The 25,262-nt window shown below is 34.4% G+C and overlaps 3 protein-coding genes and 1 non-coding gene across 6 annotated transcripts; all 4 read left to right on the top strand.

Moving 5' to 3' along the window:
- The first annotated feature begins 6,423 nt into the window (after positions 1-6,423).
- On the top strand, positions 6,424-11,399 carry LOC102614416 (inositol 1,3,4-trisphosphate 5/6-kinase 4). 3 transcript variants are annotated; one of them, XM_006493066.4, is made up of 12 exons: positions 6,424-6,707; positions 6,807-6,842; positions 7,012-7,201; positions 7,525-7,610; positions 8,015-8,083; positions 8,225-8,427; positions 9,256-9,409; positions 9,984-10,097; positions 10,183-10,245; positions 10,510-10,655; positions 10,763-10,910; positions 11,021-11,399. In XM_006493066.4, the coding sequence occupies exons 1-12, from the start codon at positions 6,552-6,554 to the stop codon at positions 11,180-11,182; spliced, it is 1,527 nt and encodes a 508-aa protein (XP_006493129.2). In that variant the 5' UTR covers positions 6,424-6,551; the 3' UTR covers positions 11,183-11,399. The 3 variants fall into 3 exon arrangements, with proteins under 3 accessions (XP_006493129.2, XP_024949163.2, XP_052294496.1); XM_025093395.2 differs by having other exon boundaries at positions 7,537-7,610; XM_052438536.1 differs by having other exon boundaries at positions 7,012-7,199; positions 7,514-7,610.
- A 1,897-nt stretch (positions 11,400-13,296) lies between these two features.
- Positions 13,297-16,791, top strand: LOC102615110 (probable disease resistance protein At5g66900). Its single transcript, XM_006493068.4, has 5 exons — positions 13,297-14,222; positions 14,323-14,726; positions 14,849-15,201; positions 15,397-15,605; positions 15,726-16,791. Exons 1-5 carry the CDS (start codon positions 13,580-13,582, stop codon positions 16,535-16,537), a joined length of 2,421 nt encoding a protein of 806 aa, XP_006493131.2. The 5' UTR covers positions 13,297-13,579; the 3' UTR covers positions 16,538-16,791.
- A 2,352-nt stretch (positions 16,792-19,143) lies between these two features.
- Positions 19,144-24,881, top strand: LOC102615388 (la-related protein 6B). Its single transcript, XM_006493069.4, has 10 exons — positions 19,144-19,919; positions 20,577-20,658; positions 21,326-21,420; positions 21,538-21,609; positions 21,890-21,969; positions 22,077-22,176; positions 22,945-22,992; positions 23,093-23,161; positions 23,780-23,929; positions 24,273-24,881. Exons 1-10 carry the CDS (start codon positions 19,308-19,310, stop codon positions 24,582-24,584), a joined length of 1,620 nt encoding a protein of 539 aa, XP_006493132.2. The 5' UTR covers positions 19,144-19,307; the 3' UTR covers positions 24,585-24,881.
- Positions 24,882-25,060: 179 nt separating this feature from the next.
- TRNAI-AAU (transfer RNA isoleucine (anticodon AAU)) lies at positions 25,061-25,134 on the top strand. The gene has a single exon. It is a non-coding gene; the product is annotated as a tRNA-Ile (tRNA).
- The last annotated feature ends 128 nt before the right edge of the window (positions 25,135-25,262 follow it).

A 25,262-nucleotide genomic window follows, 5' to 3' on the forward strand; every position in this document is an offset into this window, starting at 1 on the left:
CATGAGAGAAGGTAAAATTAAAAATGGCAAGGGTTGGGCTGGAACTCAAAGATATTATTCCATCCTTTCTTCTAGCAAGCATAGAGTAGATATTTTGGGTACACTGTTGGGAGGTTTTCTTTCTGCTTGTTCTTTCGAACGGTAAGAAATAATGATTATTTGAATAAATTTTTATGAGTACATAATCAAAATATGTGTTTCCTATGGCTGGTACAAAGAGCTTCACAAGGCTAGAATGTAATACTTGCGACTAGTCAAGGTATGTTCTTTGATCCCTTTAGAAATAGTATGCTAGTTTCAGGAACTTGCTGTGATTGGCAAAATTGAAAGGATTGCTTATTGCATTTTTTATATTCTTGTTAGATTTTAGGAATTTAACCTTGTAGCATAAGCAAAGTTACTGAGATTTACACATTTGTATATAGCCAATATGCCCAAATACTACTAATAATAGCATTAATTCACTCATCAGTTATGCAATATCAGCGCTTAGCATTCTATAAACTACTATTATCCATATATTTTTGTAAAGGCTAGTTATTTTTGTCATTGTTTACGCAACTTGCTATACTTTGACATTGAGGCAATGATAGATGGTAAAATTTTTTATGTTGGTTTAGCTATTCCAGAGCAGTATAGCTTGCACAAACTATGGGTTGATATTAGGGATGCTTGTTGAGGTCATCCTATTAGGAATGCAAATAGGATAAAGGTTCAAGTGATATTTCCATGGCAGTCTGAGCAGCAAACAATTTTGACTGATAAAGACTTGTTAGAGACATTTGAACAACCTAGAGTAAAGGGGTACAATTGGGCTAGGTTTGCAGTGACTCCTGAAAAAGTGCTTTCAGATATGAATAGGGTTGAAAGTTCAGTATAAAAGTGCACTCAGCAATTGAATAATGATGTGGAAAGTGGAAATAAAGAGTTGTATAATTGTTATGATGCATCTGTAGATGAATTTGAAGATGATTATGAGACTGATCCACATGATTCTAATCTGGTTGGTTCTAATCCAGATGATTATAAAGATGATTATGAGACTGATCCACATGGTAATGATCTTGATGACTATGAATCTGGAGATGACAGTAGAGGTGAATCAGATGATGATGTTGTCCAAGAACAAACTTGCATTAAATATGAAAAAAAAAAATGCATGTGACTTTGAGTTTAATTCTGTTGGTGATGAGATATTGTTAAAGCCTGGACAATTGTTTATCAATGTGTGGGAGTTCAGAAAAGTGTTGAAGGTCTTTGCAATTACAAATGGATTCAGACTGAAAAAGTTAAAGAATAAAAAAACTGTTAGCCTATATGACTATAGATATTGATTTTGATGATAACAAACCACATGTGTTGATTAAACAAAGATTAATGAATTGTGCTTTTATAATAAGAAAATGATGTTATGGAATTAAAGTATTTTGGACTAAAATGAAAGTATTTTAAAACCTTTGATATTGTTTTAAAATTTTAGATTTGGACCTATTTGAAATTATTTAAATATTTTGGGTCATTCTATAATTTCACATAGTTTGAGTGAAATCATAATTTCAGAAAGTTTTGGGATTCACAAAGTATTATTTAGAAATTCTAAAATTGGACCTATTTGAAAGCTTTCATAACATTTTAGGTCATAATATAATTTTATAAAGTTTTAGGGTCAAGCTATAAATTTAAAAAATATATCACTGTAGCAGTTACTGTAGCAAGCGACTAATCGGATATGGTAAGTGGCAATCCGGATTTTGGGCAGTAAGCTTCTAGAGCATAAACGGCTATTCGGATTTCGCAAGCGACTATCCGGATTTCAAAAACGGCTATTCGAATTTTAAAAGCGGCTATCCGAATATAAAAAGTGGCATGTCAGATATTCTGAAATTCAAATTTTTTCCTTAATGGTAACATAAAAGCGGCTAACCGGATTCCATAAACGGTAAGCCGGTTATGACCAAAATGTGCATAACGACTAGTTTTTTAGCTCAAATTAAATAAATTCAAATCCAATTCATTTTCAAGCTCTCTAGCAAGCATAAACAAAAAGCACACGAGATATCTTGAACTCTCAATTCGCAAATCATAAAACATTGAATCATCTCTTGTTCTTCATTTTGAATATCTACTCTTTGAGTGAGTTTTGTTGTAACTTTCATTTCTTCATCTTAATTGTAAGTGTTTGAGTGTGTGAGACACTTGAGTGAAGAGATTAGGAGATAATTTCTTTGTTGTAAAGGTTCATTGACACCTTGAAGTCAATTGTAAATATTTCAAGTCTTGGAAAGGCTCGGATAGTGAAATCATCAAGCTTGGATCGCTTGGAGGCGTGGACGTAGGCGGGGATTGGTGAACCACGTAAAAATTCATGTGTTTGTTTCTCTTCTCCCTTACTCATTTATTATTGTGCTTTTATTGAACTTATTGCTTTTGAATTTATTAAGGCGTTAGATTTGATTGTTGTGTGGCTTTGTTAAGATAATTTTTAAAAACCAATTCACCTCCCTCTTGGGTTGCACACTTATATTTCAAAACAAGGGTGACATATGTGTGTGCTACACCAAATTGCACTTGGAGAATCCATGCAAGCCCTAATTGGAATAGGAGATCATTTCAGATTAAGACTTACTTCCCTGAGCACACTTGTTCTAGAGTTGATGACAATTATGAGGCAACTTCGAATTGGATAGCAACCACATATCTACATTTGTTTAAGGCCAATCCTGACATCAAGAGTTCTGTTATAGCTACTACTTTGATGCAAAGATATGGAATTGAATGCAATAATCAGAAGTTGTACAGGGCCAAAAGGAAAGCACTTGAGTTACTTGGTGAAGACCATAAGACCAGTTACAGTAAATTATTTAGGTACATGCATGCTTTGTTAAATTCCAATCTTGGTTCCACTATCTCTTTTGGAAGGGATTGGATTGGCGGTGCTGAATTTCCCACATTCAAGAGGTTTTTCTTCTGTATTGACAGTAGTAGAAGGGGATTTTTTTAAGGGTATAGGCCATTCATCGGGGTTGATGGCTGTCACTTAAAAGGACCGTATAAAGGTGTATTCCTAATCGCTGTCAGCATTGATGCAAACTATGGAATTTATTCCTTGGCTATGTGTGTGGTTGACACTGAGAATAATGAGTCTTAACAGTATTTTTTTGGAAAAATTATATGATCAAGTCGGCTATAATGGTGGTGAAGGTTTATGCTTCATGAGTGATAGGCAAAAAGGTGTCCTCAATGCATTAGATAGAGTATTTCCTCTGTCGTTGAAGAGGTATTGATGTAAGCATATCTATGCAAACTTCAAGAACAAGTTTCCTGGGTTGTTATTGAAAAAAGTTTTCTGTAAGGCCTGTAGGAGTTCTAGTGCTACTGACTTTCATTCCCATATGCAAGAATTGAAGAATATAACTCCCAATGGTTATGAATGGCTAATGAAAATTCCCATTGCATGTTGGGCAAATCATTTGTTCTCCTCACACACAAAATGCAACTATGTACTAATTACATGACTGAATCTTTTAATAATTGGATTAACAACTACAGAGGTTTGTCAATTGTGAGGATGTTTAAGGAGATACAAAGGAAAATCATGCGCTTAATTCACAAAAGGCATGAGGCAGCCCTTGGATAGAATGATGAGCTTTCACCAGGTGTGAGAAGAAAGATTGTTGAGGGAAGACTAGTAGCAAGATCATTGTCTATCATTTTTAGGCATAATGAAACTTTTGAGGTAGTTAAAGATGCGACAAATATTATTATTATTGATTTACCGAAAAAGAATTGTGACTGTGGTGAATGGGGAATCTGTGGACTTTCTTGCAAACATGCCCTTTGTTGCATAGATGCAAAGAGATACCATGTAGAAGACTTTATACATCCATATTTGAAAAATGCAGCTTTTATTGGGACATAAAAACATCAGTTTACACCAATTTCAGATGAAAAAAAGTGGCCACTTGAACTTCACGACAATTTGCAGCCACCGACAGCCATAAGATCAGCTGGCAGACCTCAGACTAAAAAGAGGAAAGAAGAAGGTGAATCCTTAACATTTAAGCGAAGTTCAAGTGTAAGGTGTTCTCGTTGTGACCATTGGGGACATAATAAGAGGACTTGCCTAAGGGCAACTCGTGATAATGAGAAGAAAAGGGCTAAGGGCAAGGTAAAACAAATGTATTGAAATTATTCTTAATGAAAACTACTGCAGACACATGATTTATGAACTAATCACTAATTTTCATTTTCTAGACACCAATTAGTAAGACCAACTCACAGGATTTAGACAATCCATCTAGCCAAACGCAGTCATCTACCCATGATAATGGTAATAATGATTTTGGAAACATTTGAAGTTACTTAATATTCTTAATTTTATGGTTTTTATACTGAATATGCAATATGCTTACAAGGCATTTGACTCAAGAATGATTACTAAAGTTAAAGCATCCAGCAGATTCAAGAACATAGAGCTAAAAGTATGTGACAAGACAGAGCACATATATAACCTCCTACTCTATTTTTTTAAGGGGATTAGATGATGCAACACCTTTGAAGTGTCCAGAGCATCAATAGATGGTGTATAATCTCTTACTCACCTAATATATAGGTTTGAGTACTTTTGATTTATACTTTGCTGAAAGGTAGAGACTTTCATACTGCCAAAAATAGGTCATTATGAGAGATATAACTATATATATTTATATGTTGTGCTTCTGTCACTTGTAAAGACTCGGTGTGTTGTAGCCAAAGAATGAATGTTCAAATTGAGTTTCTGTTGGAATGCCAATTATCCATATGAGCATGCTTTGTGGTTTCATATTATATATTATACTTTGATTTAAATTTATGTGGTTGCTTGTTGTTTTAATGTTCTGATGATATTAAGATAGAGTTAAGTGAGCTTGCAGTTGAATAAACTTGAATGAGATAATGAGCAACGGATTAAAGCTTATTTTATACTAAGCAAACTTATATTGTTCTAAATGTCTCATGTCATGTTGTTTCTTGGAAAGCTGTAAAATATCTCTCCCTTCCAATTTCTTTTTGGTGGCTGGTAGCAGTTGTCAATGTCTTATATAAAATTATATATTGATTAAATTCTTGTGTTCATCGACACACAATTCTTTAATTTTACAAATGTTACTTTTCTGCTGGATTATGCATTCAGCTAATCTAGATATTGAACTTGAATGGGTTCGTTATTTGCATTTATATGCAAAAGTCATACACATTATTAAAGCTCATTTTATGTTCATATTAATGTTCTACTAGTCATAGTAGATAATAAAATTGAATAGGATAGTGAGCTACTGATTAAAGCTTAGATGCATTTTATGTTTATATTTAGCTAGTCATGCAAATTGCTGTTAAGTTCACATTCATGGTAGTAGTTGATCATTACATACTTTAGGTACTAAAACATGCATCTGTTGCATAATGCCTACTTTGTAGCTAAAACTACACCCACTATTAAAACTATAGTAGCACAGATGAAAAAGAACATGTTCAAGAAACATATTGTCTTCATGCCACTGCATTTCCCTATTGTTTTATGTGTTTTTTGCATCAGCAACTTCAAATCTTTCAACTCTTTTTGCATGTTCAGCAGCAACTTATAATTTGCTTGACATGTTCCTACACATTCAAATATTTCACCTTTATTGAAATCATTAAGGGATGGCATCCAGAACTTGGAGTAGTCGCAGCCATGTCGGCTGTCCATACAGCAATAATATAGCTTGTTTCGGTTGTCATCCAATTCTGAAATCTTCACACTAGCTCTTTTGTTGCACTTACATATCTTATTTGCAAATCGAATGAGGTTGCCATTAATCTCATTCCTCCATCCTCTGCTTTCGTGGCTGCTGGATCTTGTTGTTTATTGTGAGCTTGCTGAATCCATAACAAGCATTAGGTAGTGGTGAATTTGGATAAAAAATGAGTGTTATTTGCTCTTAAATACAACTCAGGAAGGTTGATATTACTGTTGGGTTGTTCCAACGGTAATATCAGGCTTGCTTTGTTGCTTTTAAATTGTTGAAATGTAAGTCATTCAACAACTGTAAATACATTTTTTGAAGGGTATATTAGCATTTTCACCAATCACATGAATTTTGTCTCATTATGTCGTTTGTTTATTGTCAAATTAAATTATTGTAAGAGTATAATATCAATCTTGTCTTTATTCTTATGCACTTGGCGCCAAGAAGCAAGGGCATTATTATATTTTTATTGTCAAACCAAACGGCTCCCTAACCCTTATATACGTTAAGGGGTGCTATATGTCAATATATTCATACATTCTTTCTAAGTGTAGCAGGGGTAAATCTCAGGGGAGGTGTCCAAAAATTACAACCGTACATACTATTCCTTTACATGAAATATATAAAAGTGCAAGGATCAAATGATAAAATCTCGTTAAAGGCAAAAAGTACAGCAAGCAAAGCAGAGCATGTGATTCTTCCGAGTCCGGACTTCCCTTCTTCCTCTTTCGCTGTGAAAGCCAACACAGAACACGAACACGAACAAACAGGGGAAAGAGAAAAATGAGTAATTTGGTTAAAGGAGTAATTTTGGACGAATCGGAGATGCTGTCGGCCTCCGAACACGGGACTCCTACAAACGCAAACGACTCGTCGTTTCAGCTGCGGCCCGGAGCCTCCTACTTGCTTCGTAAGCTCCGCCACTCCAGCATCCGATCGGTACTCTCTTCATCTGTTTGTTATTGTTGCTTGAATTTCTTGTATATAGTAATAATAATGAGTGGAATATGAGCTTTTTTTTTGTTAAATAATTTTCAGGGAATTTCTTACGGGCCGGGTCTTTCTCCTGATAAGGTACTTCTTTAATTCTTTTTTTCTTTAGTTTTTTTAATTTCTTTATGGTCGGTGTAATAGGGGAGTGTATCAATTTCAGTTACTTCCATAATATTCCCTCAAATGAAAAGCGCTTTCTACAAAAGCACTTTGCTAAAGTGCATTTGTTGTGTGTCTCTTCTTGTTTAAGGTGAATGTGTTGAAGAGGATAGCAGTAGAATACTCATGCGAATGCTTTCTTCTGCATGCATCTGTGGATGGTGGTGTAAATGAGATTACACGAGCTTGGGGTGACGTCGGAGGAATTATTATGTATGTCGTTCAAAACAGCAAGGATTCCATGTGTAAAATTAGCAGCAATTGGCTTATTACTGTCGTTGGTGAGTACTGCAGCATCTATATTCTCATCGCCCTCTTTGTGGGTGGGAGAATTTGGCTAGGGGGTTGTATTTGACTACCTATTTTGTCACAATAGCATTTCTGTCCGTCTTTCATCTAAGATTCTTTCTACACTAGGTATGAGTGTCTCTATAGAATTGAATTGATACAGTTTTGCAGTAACACAAATTGGTGGGACTTGGGGTTATGTGCCATTTATAGTTGCTGCCTGCATGTTGGGGGCGCATACATTTTAGATTCTGCTAGTTATTTTAGGTAAAATTGGTTGCTGAACTAGAGTCTGCTTCCGTTTCTGGTGCTGAAGTTGTTACTGCAGGTCAGAATTCAAGCATGCTTTATATCAACAAGCTAGAAGAGTTACCTTTGACTATTTGCTGCTTCAACAAAAAGGTTTCCTCAGGCGATTCATCTCTTATAGTACCACTTTAGTTTTGTATGGTTATGATTTGTTCTTTCAATAATTTTTGGGTTTAGTGAGATAACATTTGCCAGCTTAAAACAGAAAAATGGCAAAGTGCTGTGTTTTCTAGAGAAAATACTAATTTAAGGTGTGCTACTGAAATCATGGATCTATGATATATAACATACACCTGAAATTCAAACTTGTTCTGGAAATACAAACTAAAAAGCAGTAAAAAGTAATGTGATTAGTTTGTAATGTGATTAGTTTCTTGTAGATCACAAAATCAAATGCAAGGAATATATGTAGAAACACCATACACTAAGTGCATAGTTTTTTAATTATCTTTAGAGTTTCAATCCATGATTTGTTTTATGTGTCTCATCTTAAGTAGGCAACTTGCAACAATGTTGTGGTGGTTGGTTATGTTATGAAGCCTTCGCGTGAAGAAGATTTTGCTAAGGTGAGCTCTTTTTGCTTAAATGAGAGCATGGTGTGTTGAAAAGGCTTAAAAGAAATGTGGGGGTTGTCAATCATTTATTCTTTACTCATCTTAGATTCAGCGACTATCATGTGAAAGCTTATTTGGTCCTATGTTCTGTAGAGGGGTGCATTTCCCTTGTATCCTACTCCAAACGGGTTGATATTTCTGCCTCTCACATTTGAGATCCCTCTATCATCTCAATTACAAAATGTTGATGTGGTTCTACATAAAGCAACAGATGAAATCATATCCATTGAGTTGAGCAACTCTTCAGTATCCTCCAACAGAATTACTTACACAAAGGGCATGCAGGAATTACAAAGGTAACTTCTCAAAGTTCCATTTTCTCTATTTGAAAATATATTTTCTTGCCTTTTGGCAATCATTCTATAATTAGATGGCACTCTTGGTGGCTGGAAATTGTACTACCAGTCAGATATTTTTGTTTTACCTCTTCAAAGATATCCTCCAGTTATCTACATTTCTGCTATATGGAAAGATTGTGGTCAGAAGTTTTTTGGGATGAAATCTCGTGGTTTGTGATTAATCGCTAGGGTGTTAAGACTTTGTTTGTGATGGTCAGTTTGCTTCGAAAATTTAGTGACATATCATCTTAATTTATTTCTATCAAGTTGTCAAGTTAAAAAGATTTGTTGGGCCATTATGAATTCTCAAAAGTGTCTTTGAGAGTGGTAAGAGTTTTTCCACATTCTCAAATAATCTTAAAAGCAAGTAACTAAACATCTTTTGTTATGAGTCCTTTTATCTATCTTTTCTATAGTCACTTTTCCAAACACTCTGTCAACCTTGTTTACATGAGAGAATGATAGATTAAAGTTTGTTGCTTCCTACTAAGAAAGGAATGAGCACATGCTGTTTAAGTAAATGAAGGTTTTTGCTAAAAAATAAATAAATAAATGAAGGGTCTTTGCCAATTTCTGGAATTTAGGATGAAAATAATTGTAGTAACTGAATTGAGTGTCTTGACAACCAGCACTCTTATTACATCTTTCCTGTCTCATAATACCCGTTTCAAGAAATTTTATCTAAAAGACTTCTAATAGCATGTTGTGTAAAAAATTTTTTGACACTTATTCTTAGATTAATGTAGTATTCACTTAGTTTTTTCATAAAGTCTTGCCACTTTACAGATTTATGGAAGACCACTCAGATTTCCTCGCAATTGACCCACTCAGTAACATTTACCCTGTACTGGATCGGCTAAAGATCCAACTGATTCTACTTAGGCTGCAAGAACAAAAAGCTAAAGGACGACATGCAATTAGGGGCGCCCATTTTCTTAAGGTCTTTTCTACCAGAATGGCCTCTTTGTTGTTCTTAACTATTGATCTCACGAATCCTTGAACCAGTAGAAATTGGGTTCTTTCTACAAATAAAACACTGATAGAAGGATGGATTCATTTTCCTCTTTGTTGCTCCAATTAATATTGCTCTGTAGTACATTTTATGAATGAAGGAATCTAGAATCGATACAAGGTTTACTAATGCTGCTATATACTATGTTCTCTGTTGGGCACTAATAGATAAGGTGGGTTTTGTGTTGGTTAGTGTAAAAGGACCCTTTTGTGAGTACTTTGTAGTAGAAGATTAGCATATGTATCTCCATGATTATACATTTCAATAAAATTGTTTTTTGAGGGAATCTGATATTACAAAGTAATTCAGAAAAATGCTTGGTCTTTTATTTCAGTCAATGCTCTGTATTTGTCAAGTAGTTTATTTTAGGTGCTTTATATATTGATTATTTTTTTTATGTAATCACAATTATACAGCTTATGGCTTGCTTTTGGACTTAAATCTTCTGAAGTTTCATTAGTATCTCCTCCAAATGGGTAACATCTAAATTTCAAATATGCAGGTTATTGATTTTAAAGATCCTGGCTTGCCACAAAGATTGTCAGATGCACAACTTTCTCTTCCCTGTATAGTGAAACCTCAAGTTGCATGTGGTACGGCTGATTCTCACAGTATGGTAGGTATAGCTTTAATCTAATTCTTGGTTTTCCTTTGTCTCAATTTCTTCCCATTTTAATAATAGCTTTATCTTGGAGTGACAGGCAATTGTCTTTGGAACTGAAGATTTTAAAGATTTGAATGTTCCTATTCCTGCTGTTGTTCAGGTGAGCACGAAGTTGATGGTATTTGCATAGTTATATGTTGCTTATTGTGGCAGCATAATTGTTATTGTTGCTCAGGTGTGGTTACAACTGCTTTCATATGTCGTGATTTCCACTCAGAATTGTGTTTCCTTGTGGACTGTGCTTCACAAACTCGTCTATTGTTTATAATCTTAAATGCTCAAGTGTTCATACATGACTGATTGCATGGGAGCTGAATGGAGTGGAACTCATTGAATTCAAAACTGTTCTTCTTTGATATTACAGGAATATGTCAATCATTCATCCACTCTGTTTAAGTTTTATGTCTTGGGCGAAAATATTTTCCATGCAGTTAAGAAGTCTACTCCAAACTCTGGTATTCTGATGAAATCGTATGAAAGGAATGGACTTAGACCTATCCTCTTTGACAGGTAGTGTCTGCTCCCCAGTTTCCGATTCCCTCTTACTTTGATCTGCTTTCTCTAAGGATGGTTGTGATACTTCGTTGAAACTGATAATGTGGTGGTGTCTTTTGCAGCTTAAAATCTCTACCCATCGACACTGAAAATCAAAATTCAGGAGATTCGATTTCCTGTACGGTTGATCTTGATCTTGAACTGATCAAAGATGCTGCAAAGTGGCTTGCAAAAACACTTGATCTGACCATCTTTGGATTTGATGTTGTCGTGCGTATTCCATATAGATTCTTAACTATCATTTCTTGACTTCCCTGCATTGTACATCGTGAGTGAATTGCCTGAACATATATATTAACATGTGTATTATCAATTTACAGATTCAAGAAGGCACTGGTGACCATGTCATTGTAGATTTAAACTACCTTCCATCATTCAAGGAAATAGATAAAGATATCGCCATACCCGCTTTTTGGGATGCCATTAAACTGAAGTTTGAAGCAATAAAGATGCAACAAGCAACTATAGCTTCCTCATCTTGAGCGTCATCTGCAGCTTGTTGGTCGGTTAAGTAACTTTATGTAAATTCACCGACACTGATGAAGCCTGGTTTTGCTTCAAGTACCTGTTGTATCATAGAGTTTGAGCTATGTGTTACGAACAAATTTTGATAAATTGGGAATCTCTCTCCATCCTCTTAAAATTTGTTTTCTAAATTTATTTGAGGAGAAATAATATATTAATAATATTGAGAAACAACAGTATTCAGGGCAATAGAAGCATTTGCTATGGGGTTTTGAAGGATTTGCTTAGGGCCTTGGCTGTGAGGACACTCGCGTGCTGTGGTATTCTTTTTAAGAATAAGAAAATAAATGATAAAATAGTCTCTTAATTTGGACAAATTGAATATGAAAGTTGAATCTTCGGAGAAACAAGCGAAACAGCAAGAAATAGGCAAAAGGGAAATTATTTCCAAAAGTTAATGTAAATGAAATTAAAGATGTTCATATTAGCTGTATGTTACCAAAGCCGTTTCATACTGAAAAAATAAATAAATAAACATGAGCCATATTAAATTAGGGGTGTTTAGAATCTAATCTGATCATGAGCCATATTAAATTAGGGGTGTTTAGAATCTAATCTGATCGGCTCAATTCATCTTATGACTTATCCGTAAATATTTGATCTGTAAAAATCTGATCCGTATATTGGTGGATTGGATTGGATTGGATTAAAAATTTGAAATCCACAATGGGTGGATTGGATATGAATTTACTTCTGTAAATCTATAAAAATTCGCGAATCCAAAAAAAAAATATTTATTTAATAAAAAAATTAAACTTGTAAATATGAAATTATTCTTACTAATAAATAAATAAGTTAAAATATAGTTATATTAACATCATATTATGCCTTATCTGATAATAATATAAAACAAAAATAATTAAATAAAAAAATAGAGCTTATTAAGCAATTAATTTTCATCTACTGAAATGTACAAATGTATTTTCTATCTTTATTTAAACAATTAATTTATTCAAATCTTATTTTAATTTTGAATTTGATCGGTAGTAAAATTATTTTTTATATTAATTTTTTTATTTAATTAGTTTCGTGAATAAGACGTGATTAAAATTTTTTAGCCCACAAACCAATCCGTGAAATGGTGAATTGAATATGGATTGAGTCAAATTTACATCCGATTCGCAGACTTGTGGATTGGATTTGAATTAAATTAGATTAAAAATTTATAATCCGTAAAATTGTGAATCAGATATGCATTGATGTTCAATCCGCAAAATCCGATCCGCGAATACCCCTACGTTAAATGACCAATATTTTTTAGTTAAATATTTCACTGCATGTCTTCTTTTAAAAGAAAAAAAAAATATTGAAGTGCCTAGTTGTCTTCTAAGGAAAAAAAAATAGAAAATTTAACTTATTTTGATTTGTGGATGCACCTAATTGAGACGGTAAAGTCTGATGTATTGAAAACAATAGTCTAAGGTTTGAACTCCATTCGCGAGTAGAGTGACATGGGCAGTGACGAAATTAGCTTGCTAACTAAGCTAACTAATAAAAAAATTAAAAATTTCAAAATTAGTAGTAAATAATTTTACAATTCTATGGTGCGTTTATTGAAATAAATTATTTGCTTGAGCTAGTATTATCCTTGGTGTTTCTAGTTTGTCTAAAAATCATAATAGATAATTTTAAATTACCAAAATATCTTTAGTTAAATGATTTCTCTACCTTATTGTCAATGTAAGGTCCACAACCAATAGAGAGGGTTGTACCTTACATTGATTGTAAAGTAGCAGCTCCCTTAATTAAAATATATGATATATATTTTGTTATTATTTATTTTTTAATTATAAAATAAATAATAAATATTTAAAAAGAAAAAAACATACATGTTTATTATAATATAGAAAGTAATACTATAATTTTTTAATTAAATTAGTTATTAATAATATTATTATCATCATTTAAAAGGGATAACTTTTTTTTTTTTAATTTTGTCTAATGATAAAAATTATCAATTTAATCTACATTCTTATTCTCTATTTAAATACTACCTCTCCCATTACATAATTAGATTCTCATTCCTAGTTCATAAATTTGTGTGCTACACGATGAATACAGTTCCATTCCTTGCATGTTTATTTAACAAGTAAACACCCTTAATTAAGGAACTCACTCTAAAGTCTACGTCAACTAGGAAACGTGTGGACGCTTCATCTTCTTTACTCAGTCGTTTATTGGCAGCCGATAATAAGGGCATCTGATGCTTGCCTGTAGTGGGAGTCAGCTGATCCATTCCTCATTTAATAAATGCTTCCTTTTCAGTTTAGTTAAATCACTAAGAAATCTTGTCAAAAAAGAAAAGTTCAGTTAAATTATTATTAAAAAATTGCATCTGGGTTTAAAGAGAGGTGATGGCTGCTGCATTTGTTGGAGGAGCTCTCCTCGGAGCAGTATTTGGAGAGCTGCTAAAAGCAGTTTCAGAGGAAAAAGACAAAGCAGTCACGTTTAAGGATCGGTTGGAGCAACTGGAATCCACTTTACGAAATTCAATTCCGTGGATCGAAGAAATAGAGAAGCTGAACCAAGTGTTAGATCGGCCAAAGCAGGAAACAGAAAATTTAGTTCGGATGATGGAGCAAGTGGAGCAGCTGGTGCGTAAATGCTCAAAAGTGAAGTGGAATTGCTTCAAGAGATATGTTTATGCTAAAAAGATCATCAAGTTGGATACATCCATCAGTGACTTCTTTCGGACGAGTCTTCCTCTGCAACATGCAAGAGACGGCAAGTTGATTATGGTTGAGGTAAAAGAGATTCACACGATGGTGAGAAGAATGAGCGGTAATGGAAATATCAATGGTTGGATGTCTAATCAGGTCGGAGATTGCTGCTCGGCGCCTGATCCTCCGGTGATTTCTCCAGGATTGGATGTTCCATTGAAGGAGTTAAAGATGGAGCTGTTCAAGGATGGAAGGCAATTCATTGTGGTCTCGGCTCCTGGAGGATATGGCAAGACCACATTGGTCCAAAGACTTTGCAAAGATGATCAAGTTCAAGGTAACCAGATGTCTTGATTCAGCTTTTTGCTAGTGTAAGAATGGTACTGAATTTCCTCGAGTCTTTCACCACCAGCTTTCTCACTATGGCACTCGAACAGGAAAATTCAAGGACGACATTTTCTATGTTACTGTTTCCAAAAACCCCAATGTGAAGGCCATTGTACAGAAAGTACTCCACCATAAGGGTTACCCTGTGCCCGAGTTTCAAACAGATGAAGCTGCAATCAATGACTTGGAGCGATTTTTTAAGCAAATGAGAATAGAGGCTATACTGTTGGTCCTCGATGATGTCTGGCCCGGGTCAGAATCCCTGCTCCAGAAGTTGGGGTTCCAGTTACCCGACTACAAGATTTTGGTGACCTCAAGGTCTGAATTCCCACAATTTGGTTCTGTGCATTATTTGAAACCATTGACTTATGAAGCTGCCAGGACTCTTTTTCTTCACTCAGCAAACCTACAAGATGGAAACTCGTACATTCCAGATGAAAATATCGTCAGTAAGGTGCTCTGCTTATCCCCAGTTATATGCTATTATTCATTTTATTTTTCACCTTTGTATATGAAATGCGCGCATGTTTTTTTTTTTTTTTTTTACCTTCCAAATCTGGTTTTACCCAACTGCAGATATTGAGAGCCTGTAAGGGATGTCCTTTGGCCCTTAAAGTGGTCGGTGGATCGCTCTGTGGGAAGCAGGAAGTATTCTGGCAAAGAATGGTGAAGGAATGTTCTCGGGGTGAATCTGTTTTCCAATCAAAAAATGACATACTTGATTGTCTCGGAAGCAGCTTGGATGTCTTAAATAATGAGGTCAAGGAATGTTATTTGGACCTGTGTTCCTTTCCTGAGGACCAAAGGATTCCTATCACTGCACTCATTGACATGTGGATGGAATTATATGAACTGGTTGACGACGTATTTGCCATCACCAACCTTCATGAACTATCTAGCCAAAATCTGGTTGATAGGGTGGTCACAAGGTATGCAGCTATCAACCAAGCAATTGCTCTTGTGCTTGTATCCTTGGTTATGTACAATTTTAACACACGTGTTCTGCTATACGGATGACTTCCTTCACATTGATGTGCATGCAAATTGGTGTGTGAATTCTCCACTTTTTATACCTGAAAGGCCATGAATCTTCCCTGAACAATCAATTTATGTCTATTCACTAGGAAAACTGCCGGTGACTACGGCTGCTACAATGACGACTTTGTGATGCAGCATGATCTTCTCCGAGAATTGACTATCTGTCGGAGCAAGTCAGAGCCCATAAATCAGAGAAAACGACTCGTTGTAGAAATAAGCGGAAACAATTTTCCCAAATGGTGGATGGATCAAAAGCAGCACCCCAATAATGCCAGCCTCTTGTCAATCTCAACAGGTTGTTATTACTTTTTTCTTTTTCCTCACACTTGGACACTGCAACATGTAGAGATTTTAATTCATTTGATGTCAAGAGTCAATCATCCTCGGTCTCACATAAAATGGACGTGATATGCAGATGAAACATTCTCATCGAACTGGCCTGACATGCAAGGACCCGAAGTCAAGGTTGTGGTTCTAAACATTCGGACAAAGAAGTACATCCTTCCAGATTTCCTGCAGAAGATGGATGAACTGAAGGTCTTGATAGTCACAAATTACGGATTCTCCCCTGTAGAATTAAATAACTTCCGAGTTCTCAGCGCTTTATCCAAATTAAAGAAAATCAGATTGGAGCATGTTTCTCTTCCTAATTCCCTGGCCACCGTACGAATGAATCATCTGCAAAAAGTATCCTTGGTTATGTGCAATGTTGGTCAGGTTTTTCGGAATTCAACCTTTCGAATTTCTGATGCTTTTCCAAATCTCTTGGAGATGGACATTGATTACTGCAATGATCTCATAGAATTGCCAGATGGGTTATGTGACATTGTGTCCATGGAGAAGCTCCGGATCACCAATTGCCATAGGCTTTCTGCACTACCTGAGGGGATTGGTAAGCTTGTGAACTTACAAACGCTAACGCTTGCTGCATGCACCGAACTGTCAGCTTTGCCCGACACGATTGGAAACCTGTCCCGTTTGAACTTTCTGGACATATCCGAATGTCTGAACATCCGAAAATTTCCAGCACGGTTTGGTGAGTTGTGCTGTTTAAAGACACTTTGCGTGATTGGGTGCCCGATTTCGGAGGTGCCCTCAACGAATCTTGACAATTTACAAGTTGTGATATGTGATGAAGACACAGCCGAGCAATTGGCATACTTCCCGCCCGGACGTGCAAGGATTGAAGTGATTCAAGAAGATTCCAACTTAAATTTTCTTCATTAGTATACTCTTTTCAGGACTTTCCTTTTCCGTTCCACAATGAAGTGTATTGAGTTCGCATGGCGCAAGCTTTTATCTGTTTGTTAATTATAAGAAAAATAAGTCATATTTAGTCAAAAAGGGTTATAGACCGGTAACAAAAAAAATGGTAAAATCATTATTTCTTCATTTAATGATAACTCGGATTTTAAAGTTAATTCTGTCTGTCGCACTCTGTAAAATTCACATGGCTAATACATCAGTACTGTAATTATGAAGCATGTGTGTCCTCAAAATCAAGAAGATTAGTATAAACAGCTTATACGAATAAGGAAATTTATAAAAAGCATATTGTCAAATTTTTTCATACTGTAATTAATATATACTATTTACTCTTCTAATATTTTTATAATAATCAATAACTTCTTATTAGTACATGTTTAAAATATTATCTTTATTTTTAAATATATTTATATTTATATTTATTATAGATTAAATAAATCTCATAAATGGAAATTAAAATAAAAAATTAAGTATTAAAAATAAGAAATATATGTTTTGATGTGAAAAAAATTAATAATAAAATATTTTTTGAACTTTTTTTATTTTACAAACATTTTCTTATAATAAACATATATAAGAAAATTATTATAAAATGATAAAAAATTATTATAAGAAAACTTGCATGATAAACAAAAAAATTATTATTAAATAAATAATAAAATATTTTTCTTAATTTTTTATTTTATTTCTATTCATATAATTTATTTAATTTATAATAGATATAAATAAAAAGTGTATTTGAAAATAAGGATAATTTTATAAATTTATATTCTTTCAAGGATTATTAACTATTATAAAAATAAAAGAAAAATAAATGATATATATTAATTATACTAGGGAGACAGTCTTGCTTTATAAAAATAGCTACAAAACTTACGTGATTTTCAAAATTAACCGCTCTATTATGTGAACTTTTCTTTTTTTTTTTTCCCCGGTTGAAAAGTAAAAATTTGTCCTTTAATTTATTCATCTGTAACTGTCCCAAGGCGATAATCCCCACCCATAAATCATGTTAAATAATTTATACAATACACTCGATTCTAGAGTAGCAGCGCCGTACACAATCAAAAGGATCAAAATCCGTATTATAGAAAAGTCTATTTTTGTTATTACTCGTTTTACATATATTAATTAACCCTTTCTATATTTCCTGGACTGGGAATGAGTGGCCCGCGAAGGCAAATCCTCGGTGACTTTTTAATGAAAATAGATTTAAATTTCTTTTGGTTTTACAAATAACTTAAAATTAAATTTTTTAATATATTTTATTAGTGTAAGTTTTTTAAATTCATATAATTCTTAGTTAAAAAATTATAATTGATTTATGTTTATAATTTATTAGATAAATAATTCATATAATGATTTTTAATAAATAAAATTATAAAAATATCATGATTTATAAATATGTATTAATATTATTATAAATTATAATTTATGACTCTATGTAAGTCTGAATTAACAATTAAATTAACTCTTAAGAAAAATTTATTATTGTTGTTGTTGTTAAGTATTAAAAAAATTCTAATACTATATGGTCAAATTTAATAATTAATATTTCATTCTTTTACTATTATTAGTTTATCATTATTGAATATGAACTTGAATTTTAAATTTTTGATTTTATCAAATATGAATAAAAATACATGAACCTAAAAAAATTCATGAGCTTAAAGAAATATACCAACAACTTAGCATGCCTTCTTAAAAAAAAAAAGTTTATTAAGCTTTTTTTATTAGGTATGACACGGTTGGGTCTAAGAAAAAAAAAATTAGACACGGTACAACACGACACAAAATATATAATGGGCACGACAGACACAAACACGAACTCATATGGCATTCTTTTGATGGCCAGCACGGTTTTGCTCTGAGTAGACTACCCTAGTGATCACGTTGTCTACCCTGCACTGCACTAGTGGACGAAGTGGAAATGAAGATGTCTAATCAAATAATGCCAAAAACAAATTGTGAAAATTCAACATTCCATTAAAGAATGTTCCTAAAATCCGCGTGACAAGAACTGATCTCTTATTTTCTTACTTCCATGATATATAAAAACTAATTATACTATCCTTAAAGATTAGTGTCTTAATAGAGTTTGGTTGATCTCTGACAAGTGATAACTATGGACGGACAAACAGTTTTAGATTCGGTTTAGGTTTTGAACGTAAAACTAAAACCAACCTATTTGATTTGGTTTTCTTTATTTTTCTATTTGTACCAATCTTTAAACTAAATCAACTCAAATCAATGCGGTTTTAGTTTAGGCGAAATGTCTAACCAAATCTAAAAGATATTTCAAAATATTTCCTAAAAAAATATATACGGTATATTATTAATTTGGTAAAAAAAGGCTGCATATAAGTAAATATACACTAATAAAAATAATCAGTTTATTCTAAGTAGAGAATTTTCTAAATAGAAATCCGACATGCAAATCAAAATCATGAATTAATGGTGATAAATCATCACCCATAAATCATGTTAGATAAATACTAAGATACAGCCGATTGTAGAGTAGCAGCACCGTACACTATAAATAAGTCTTGATCAACGACTTGTGAAAACTGAGACATCCTCTCCAGTGACTGTGTGTCCCCCCTCCCAAAAGCCCTCTCTCAGGGCCAATTGCTCCGCCCTCCCCCCTCTAAACCCTAGCCCTGAAATTAAAATCAAATTTGAATTAAAATTTTGATTTAATTAGAATTAAAAAATTAAAAAAATCGGGAAAATGGCACAACAATCTCAAGTTGAAACCCTAGATTTATCATCGTCAAATGATCAGTCTCAATCGTCTCCATCATCATCTTCGGATCCGTCGCTGTCGAGAAATTCGTCGTTCAGTCGACTCAACGCGAAGGCGCCTGAGTTCGTTCCGACTCGGAATCCACAATCGACTCAGTCAAAGCCACAAGTGCAAGTACAAGTACAGCAGCCGCCGCAGCGAGTGATGATGCCTCCTCCGCCGCCACCGGCGGCAGCCATGGTTCACCCTCATCCTCCTCCTCCTCATCCGCCTTCTCCTCATCATGTTTATCCGCCACATGGAACGGGAGCGTTTCATGTGATTCCGGTTCACCATCAGATGCATCACCAGCATCATGTCCCGGTCCAGAATTATCATCATCAGCAGCATCAGCAGCATCAACATCACAGGAATCACAATCATCATCATCATCGGCATCAGAATCATCATCATAATAATAATAATAGTCACCATCAGAATAATCAGTATGAAGATCAGCAAGAGGGTGAGGTTCCAGGGGTCAAGGATAAGAAGGAGAAGAAGGATCATCAACATGGTGGATTAAATGATGAATCTATTCAGAAAGTTTTGAATCAGGTATTCTCCTCTTCGGAAATTTAATGTTTAGCAACGATATTGGTAATTATCGGTTTGTGTCAGCTATTAATCAATGTGTTCGAGTATGTAGAGTTTGAATTAAGTGCTCGGTCACTAGCCGTTGTATTTTTTTAAGTGGATTTAAGTTATCTTAGTCAGAATTAATCTTTTGTTATCTTTGGGATCAAGGTGTTGTGCTTTTAATCCACGCCTGCTCTGAAGTGTAATCATTAGCTGCTAAGTATAGGTTTTTTGGGTAGTTGGTAAGTATTAGCTGCAAAGTAAAAGTGCATGTTTGCAAATGCTTTAACTGCTATGCTATCAGTTACTTATATACCCGTAATAAGAATTTACTGTAGCTTTGGACTGTAAGTACTATCACAATGAAGGTAAAACCTGCATGGTAATTAACAGCAGTTGACTTCAGTCCTGGTATGGGGCCTTAAGATGCAAACAATCTTCAGTTTCTTTTCTTTTTTACTCTTTTGTGGTACATTGGCATATTATTACATCATAGAGGACCCAATAATTTTTGTCGATTCTGCAAGTAGTGGTTCTCCTTTGATATTTCTTTCGTGCTTTCATTTTATTTTCCTGACCGTCACTTTCTGTGGATAATGTTTTGCTTATTGTTTTTTACAATAAATCAACTTGTAGGTGGAGTATTATTTCAGTGATTTAAACTTGGCCACTACTGATCATCTTATAAGGTTCATCCTCAAGGATCCCGAAGGATACGGTAAGATCTCTGATACATTCATTATATTTTAAATAGTTTGTTGTAGAATGGTTCTGTCTATTTAGGCTCGAAGTTTACTGCCCCTTTTTTTTTTATAGTGTTTAGGGATAGAAATAGGTTATTTCTTTCTCTATCTCCTTTCTTTGTCTTTGGTGTTCTTTCTCTCTCTCAATGAGCACTTGGTTCTATCAAGGTGATTTTCATTGAGAACCTGTGGAAGGCTTTATATGTTCTGCGGAAAGCATGTTAAGCATTGGAAATCAAATTATTAAAATTTGAACCTATAAAAAGCCATGATGAAATGTAAATGATTATTTAAAAAAAAAAAATTGTCTTACTAACAGAAATTATTGTCAGTAATCAAATAAAAATTGGAATTCTTTTTACATCTGCACAAAATTGCCTTTTTACCACAGATGCCAAAAAAAAAATAAATAAATAAAATTAGTAGGGGCGTATATTTGGTATGTTTACGTTATGAGATTAAATTGGTTGTTGGCTTTCTATAGGTATTCGTACTTCAGCTGGTTTTCACTTTTATATGCATGAGTATTAATTGTATTATCTTTTCTATTCGCTTGACTGATTGATTACATTGAAAGATTGTCAATTTTCTATTAGTGGTTTCCATATTTATTCTAATATCTTGTCTTCATTATTACTATAGTGCCAATATCAACTGTGGCTTCTTTTAAGAAGATTAAAGCTATCATAAGCAGTCATTCCCATCTTGCTAGTGTTCTGCGGAAGTCTTCAAAACTTGTGAGTGGTTTATCTTGTGCTCTTGCTTTAACTTGCTTTAACTACTACTTTGTTGCACATAATGTTTTCTAATTGCTGTACATTTGTTCTGAATCTTTCTCACACAATAACTAACAGGTTGTTAGTGAAGATGGAAAGAAAATAAAACGTCAGAATCCCTTGACCGAGTCAGATTTGGAAGAATTGCAAGTACGGTTTTTGTTTTGGAATTTTGTTTTTCTTAAGCTGCTTTTTCCCAATTATTATTATGTTGGGTGAGTTCTGTCAGTACCTTGTTTATCCTGTTTCTTTGCTCATCCAAGGTAGTTTGTGGAAAACTTGTGCTTCATCTTTGACTGTGTATGTGTCTCCCTAGAGCTTTATGGGGTGCATGTTGTATTTTTTTAGAGTGAATCAAAATTTTGTAGTCTTCCTAATTACTGACATTATTATTTTTTTTAAATTCTTTTTCTCCTTTTGTGATCTGTAGTCTCGCATTGTTGTTGCTGAAAATTTACCTGAGGATCATTGCCACCAAAATCTTATGAAGATTTTCTCTGCTGTTGGGAGGTACTAAGTTCTTTTATACTTAATTAATTACTGCTTATGCGACTTTTTCTGTAATTGTGTATATCCTGATTCTGGATGCTTGATCTTGCTGGATTGTTCTGTGTCAGTGTGAAGACTATTCGTACATGTTTGCCTCAAACTTCTGGCGGAGGAGCTTCTTCAGGATCTAGATCAGCAAAATCTGAGGGCATGCTTTTCAGTAACAAGGTATCAATACTTTTCAAGTCACTTTTAATTTTGCTTTTCATTTACATCTGCATCATATTGCATTGTTCATCTGTATTGGAGTGGTGACTGGAATGTCCCTGTTGTGCTTGATGGGGAATTTTAAGATAATATTGACTATGACTTGTAGGATCGTCTACAGTGTGTACTTTCTGGTGCTCTATGGTCCATATATATGGTGTATGATACATTGTTCATCTGTATTGGAGTGATGACTGGAATGTCCCTGTTGTGCTTGATGGGGAATTTTAAGATAATATTGACTATGACTTGTAGGATCGTCTACAGTGTGTACTTTCTGGTGCTCTATGGTCCATATATATGGTGTATGATACATTTTCTGGTTGAATTGATTGCGATTTGTATCAGCTTCTATATCTTTTTCACGTTGAACAAGATATTGTGATTGTCATGCCATGGAGAATGCTTTTGTCTAGAATTTCTTTGTGGACTCAATAAGGCTTCAAGGCCTATGCACCTCTACAGTGATCCATTTACATGGGCTTAATGAGCTCTGAAGAAGGCTCCTCTATGCTATTAGATGTTATCATCCTAAAATCTTTTTAAGTGCCATTTATATGTGCTGCTTTGACTAATTTAATGCAAGTTTTGGAGTGAATAATTTTTGGACTTAAGAATTTCTGATAGCAGTACTGATGAGAGTTTCTTGACATATTTTTTATGATAAACAAAAATGTGTGGGTATTAGATATTGCTATCCGCCTGCTGAAATCTTTGTTTCATGTGTAGTTGCACGCATTTGTTGAATATGAATCTGTTGAGCTGGCTGAGAAAGCGGTAAGTCACTTACATTTTATGATAATGTTGTTTTTCTTTTCTGCGTTTTGTCTTATGTTTGTCACTCAGACTAATGAAATACGCACCTCCTTCCTGGCAGATTGCAGAGCTAAATGATGAGGGTAACTGGAGAAGTGGCCTAAGGGTCCGTTTAATGCTTAGACGTGGGGTATATTCCAGAACTTAACTCTTTCCTTTTGATCTTCACATTTTTTGCTCACACCAGTGATAAATAATGCTGGTTGATCTTTGAATTAAATCTACATCGATCTAATGGAATGACGCATACACTAGATGAATTATCTGGATGAATTATGTGTTAAATTTACACTCACTAGATATACTTTTAGTGTAGTTTTATGTTACCAGGATTGATCTTACACTTCAATTGGCTTAGCAATAGACTGCTTCCGAGCTTGAAAACAGTAGTATTTATTTATTAATCTGTTGTTACATTAACTCCGACATACACATGCAACATCTATTGACCATTGAGATGTTATGAAAATGCATTTTGGATGCACAAGAGTCTTGATATGGAAGTGGAACACTGCATTTTTCTTTCAATTATTGTAATTAAGCTGAAGCTTGATACATAAAGTTAATGGTTTTTTAAACTTTAGGTTGGCTTATGGAGCTAGTCTAATTGATTGGTTCTTATCTGGTTGATTGATCTCTTTTAGAAGTATTCTTAACTCTCTTTATCCTTTTTCTTTTACAAGTTAAAAAGGAAGTTTTTGTGGTGCTAAATTTGTTGATTGATTGTTCTCTCCCTTCTCTTGCTTAGTCAAAACCTGCTCAAGTTAAAGGTAAAAAGGGGCCTGAGGGGGAGTGGCAGTGTGAAGAAGAAGATACCTCCACATCTGAGCAGCATTTGAATGAGAAGCAACCGGATGATTCTTCTCAACAAAGTGATGTACAGTCACATGACCATACAGTGAGTGCCAGCATAGTTTCTCATATTGTTGGGCTGCTTTCTGCATAACTGGCTGTTAGTCATGTTCTTTCATATCGTGTAATAATTAAGATTAGCTCAGAAATGTGAGGATTATTTTTATAAATGCATTATGCAGAAACATTCTATGCTCCTAACTATGCTGTTTAGAATTTAAGCTGAGTGGAGGAGAAAAGAAAGTGACTTGTTCAAACTTGTGATTTTGATTTTGCTTTTATGTACCTGATTTGGAACTTCTGAAAGGAATGTGCTTGTGCTTGTATTTGCTTCAGGGATTTGTCTATATCACGGTGTTAACTCTTAATTTATAACATTGCTTGGGCAGGGAGAGGAGCACAATAATGAGAAAGAGGGTGGACAGAGAAAAGGGCGTAACAAGGGTCGTGGAAAAGGACGTGGCCGGAATGATCGTGGTCAATACCACAACAACAGCCACCATAACAACAGTCATCACAACAGCAATCATAATAACCATCACAATAATCGGGGACATCACGTCGGTACACCCCCATCAAATAATATGGTGAACAATGAGCAGCCGATGATAGGCAAGCAACCTCCTGGTCCCCGAATGCCAGATGGAACACGAGGATTTGCAATGGGTCGAGGGAAACCAGTTGCTGTTAATACTGCTTGAATTTTATTTCTGCCGATATACAGATGTTTTTGTTACCAGCACCGCAAGTGTGTTTACGGTTGGGGAACCGTGTCTATTCCAGCTGTGTTGATGGCAGGGTTTTTCCAAAGGGTCTGTCCATCTGTCTAGAGTGTCGTGTTAGGGTAAATTTTAGCCGTTTGGATTCCGTATTTTCTGGTATGTATGATGATGCTAAAACAAACGTTGCCCTGTTTTTTTGTTTTGCTGGTTAATGTTTTTGTTCCAGTTTTATTTATGTAGAAAACATGAAAAAAGAACCCTTATTGGAGTCCGAAATGCTTACAGATAAATATGAGCTAATAAGACTACGAGAAGAAGATGCAAAATAAAGTGTTTGTTAGAATCTTCTCTGCAATTTTGTTTTGCATTTGATTGCCGGAATTAGGTTGTTGTATTTCGCAATATTTAGAATAAAATTTATTATATATCATAACTGAACAACTTCAATGCAACCAGGCCTATTAGCTCAGCTGGTTAGAGCGTCGTGCTAATAACGCGAAGGTCGCAGGTTCGAGACCTGCATGGGCCATAAAATAATTTTTAAAATTTAAAATAATTTTTTTCTTCCCAAAATGCCAATTGCCACCAACTCACCAAACCAAGCTCCTGAGTGTTGACTCGACAAATTAAGAATTTAAAAAAATAATAATAATATCA

The sequence above is a fragment of the Citrus sinensis genome, chromosome 3 (assembly GCF_022201045.2).
Source record: "Citrus sinensis cultivar Valencia sweet orange chromosome 3, DVS_A1.0, whole genome shotgun sequence".
Taxonomy (NCBI): Eukaryota; Viridiplantae; Streptophyta; class Magnoliopsida; order Sapindales; family Rutaceae; genus Citrus; species Citrus sinensis.

Bases quoted from the DNA above. Each gene is read 5' to 3' on its own strand.
- LOC102614416 (XM_052438536.1), top strand. From the start codon at position 6,552: ATGAGTAATTTGGTTAAAGGAGTAATTTTGGACGAATCGGAGATGCTG. The intron at 6,708-6,806 runs GTACTCTCTTCA...AATAATTTTCAG, and splicing joins GCCACTCCAGCATCCGATCG to GGAATTTCTTACGGGCCGGG. The intron at 10,911-11,020 runs GTGCGTATTCCA...ATCAATTTACAG, and splicing joins TCTTTGGATTTGATGTTGTC to ATTCAAGAAGGCACTGGTGA.
- LOC102615110 (XM_006493068.4), top strand. From the start codon at position 13,580: ATGGCTGCTGCATTTGTTGGAGGAGCTCTCCTCGGAGCAGTATTTGGA. The intron at 14,223-14,322 runs GTAACCAGATGT...GCACTCGAACAG, and splicing joins CAAAGATGATCAAGTTCAAG to GAAAATTCAAGGACGACATT. The intron at 15,202-15,396 runs GTATGCAGCTAT...TCTATTCACTAG, and splicing joins GTTGATAGGGTGGTCACAAG to GAAAACTGCCGGTGACTACG.
- LOC102615388 (XM_006493069.4), top strand. From the start codon at position 19,308: ATGGCACAACAATCTCAAGTTGAAACCCTAGATTTATCATCGTCAAAT. The intron at 21,610-21,889 runs GTACGGTTTTTG...TGTGATCTGTAG, and splicing joins CAGATTTGGAAGAATTGCAA to TCTCGCATTGTTGTTGCTGA. The intron at 23,162-23,779 runs GTATATTCCAGA...TCTCTTGCTTAG, and splicing joins GTTTAATGCTTAGACGTGGG to TCAAAACCTGCTCAAGTTAA.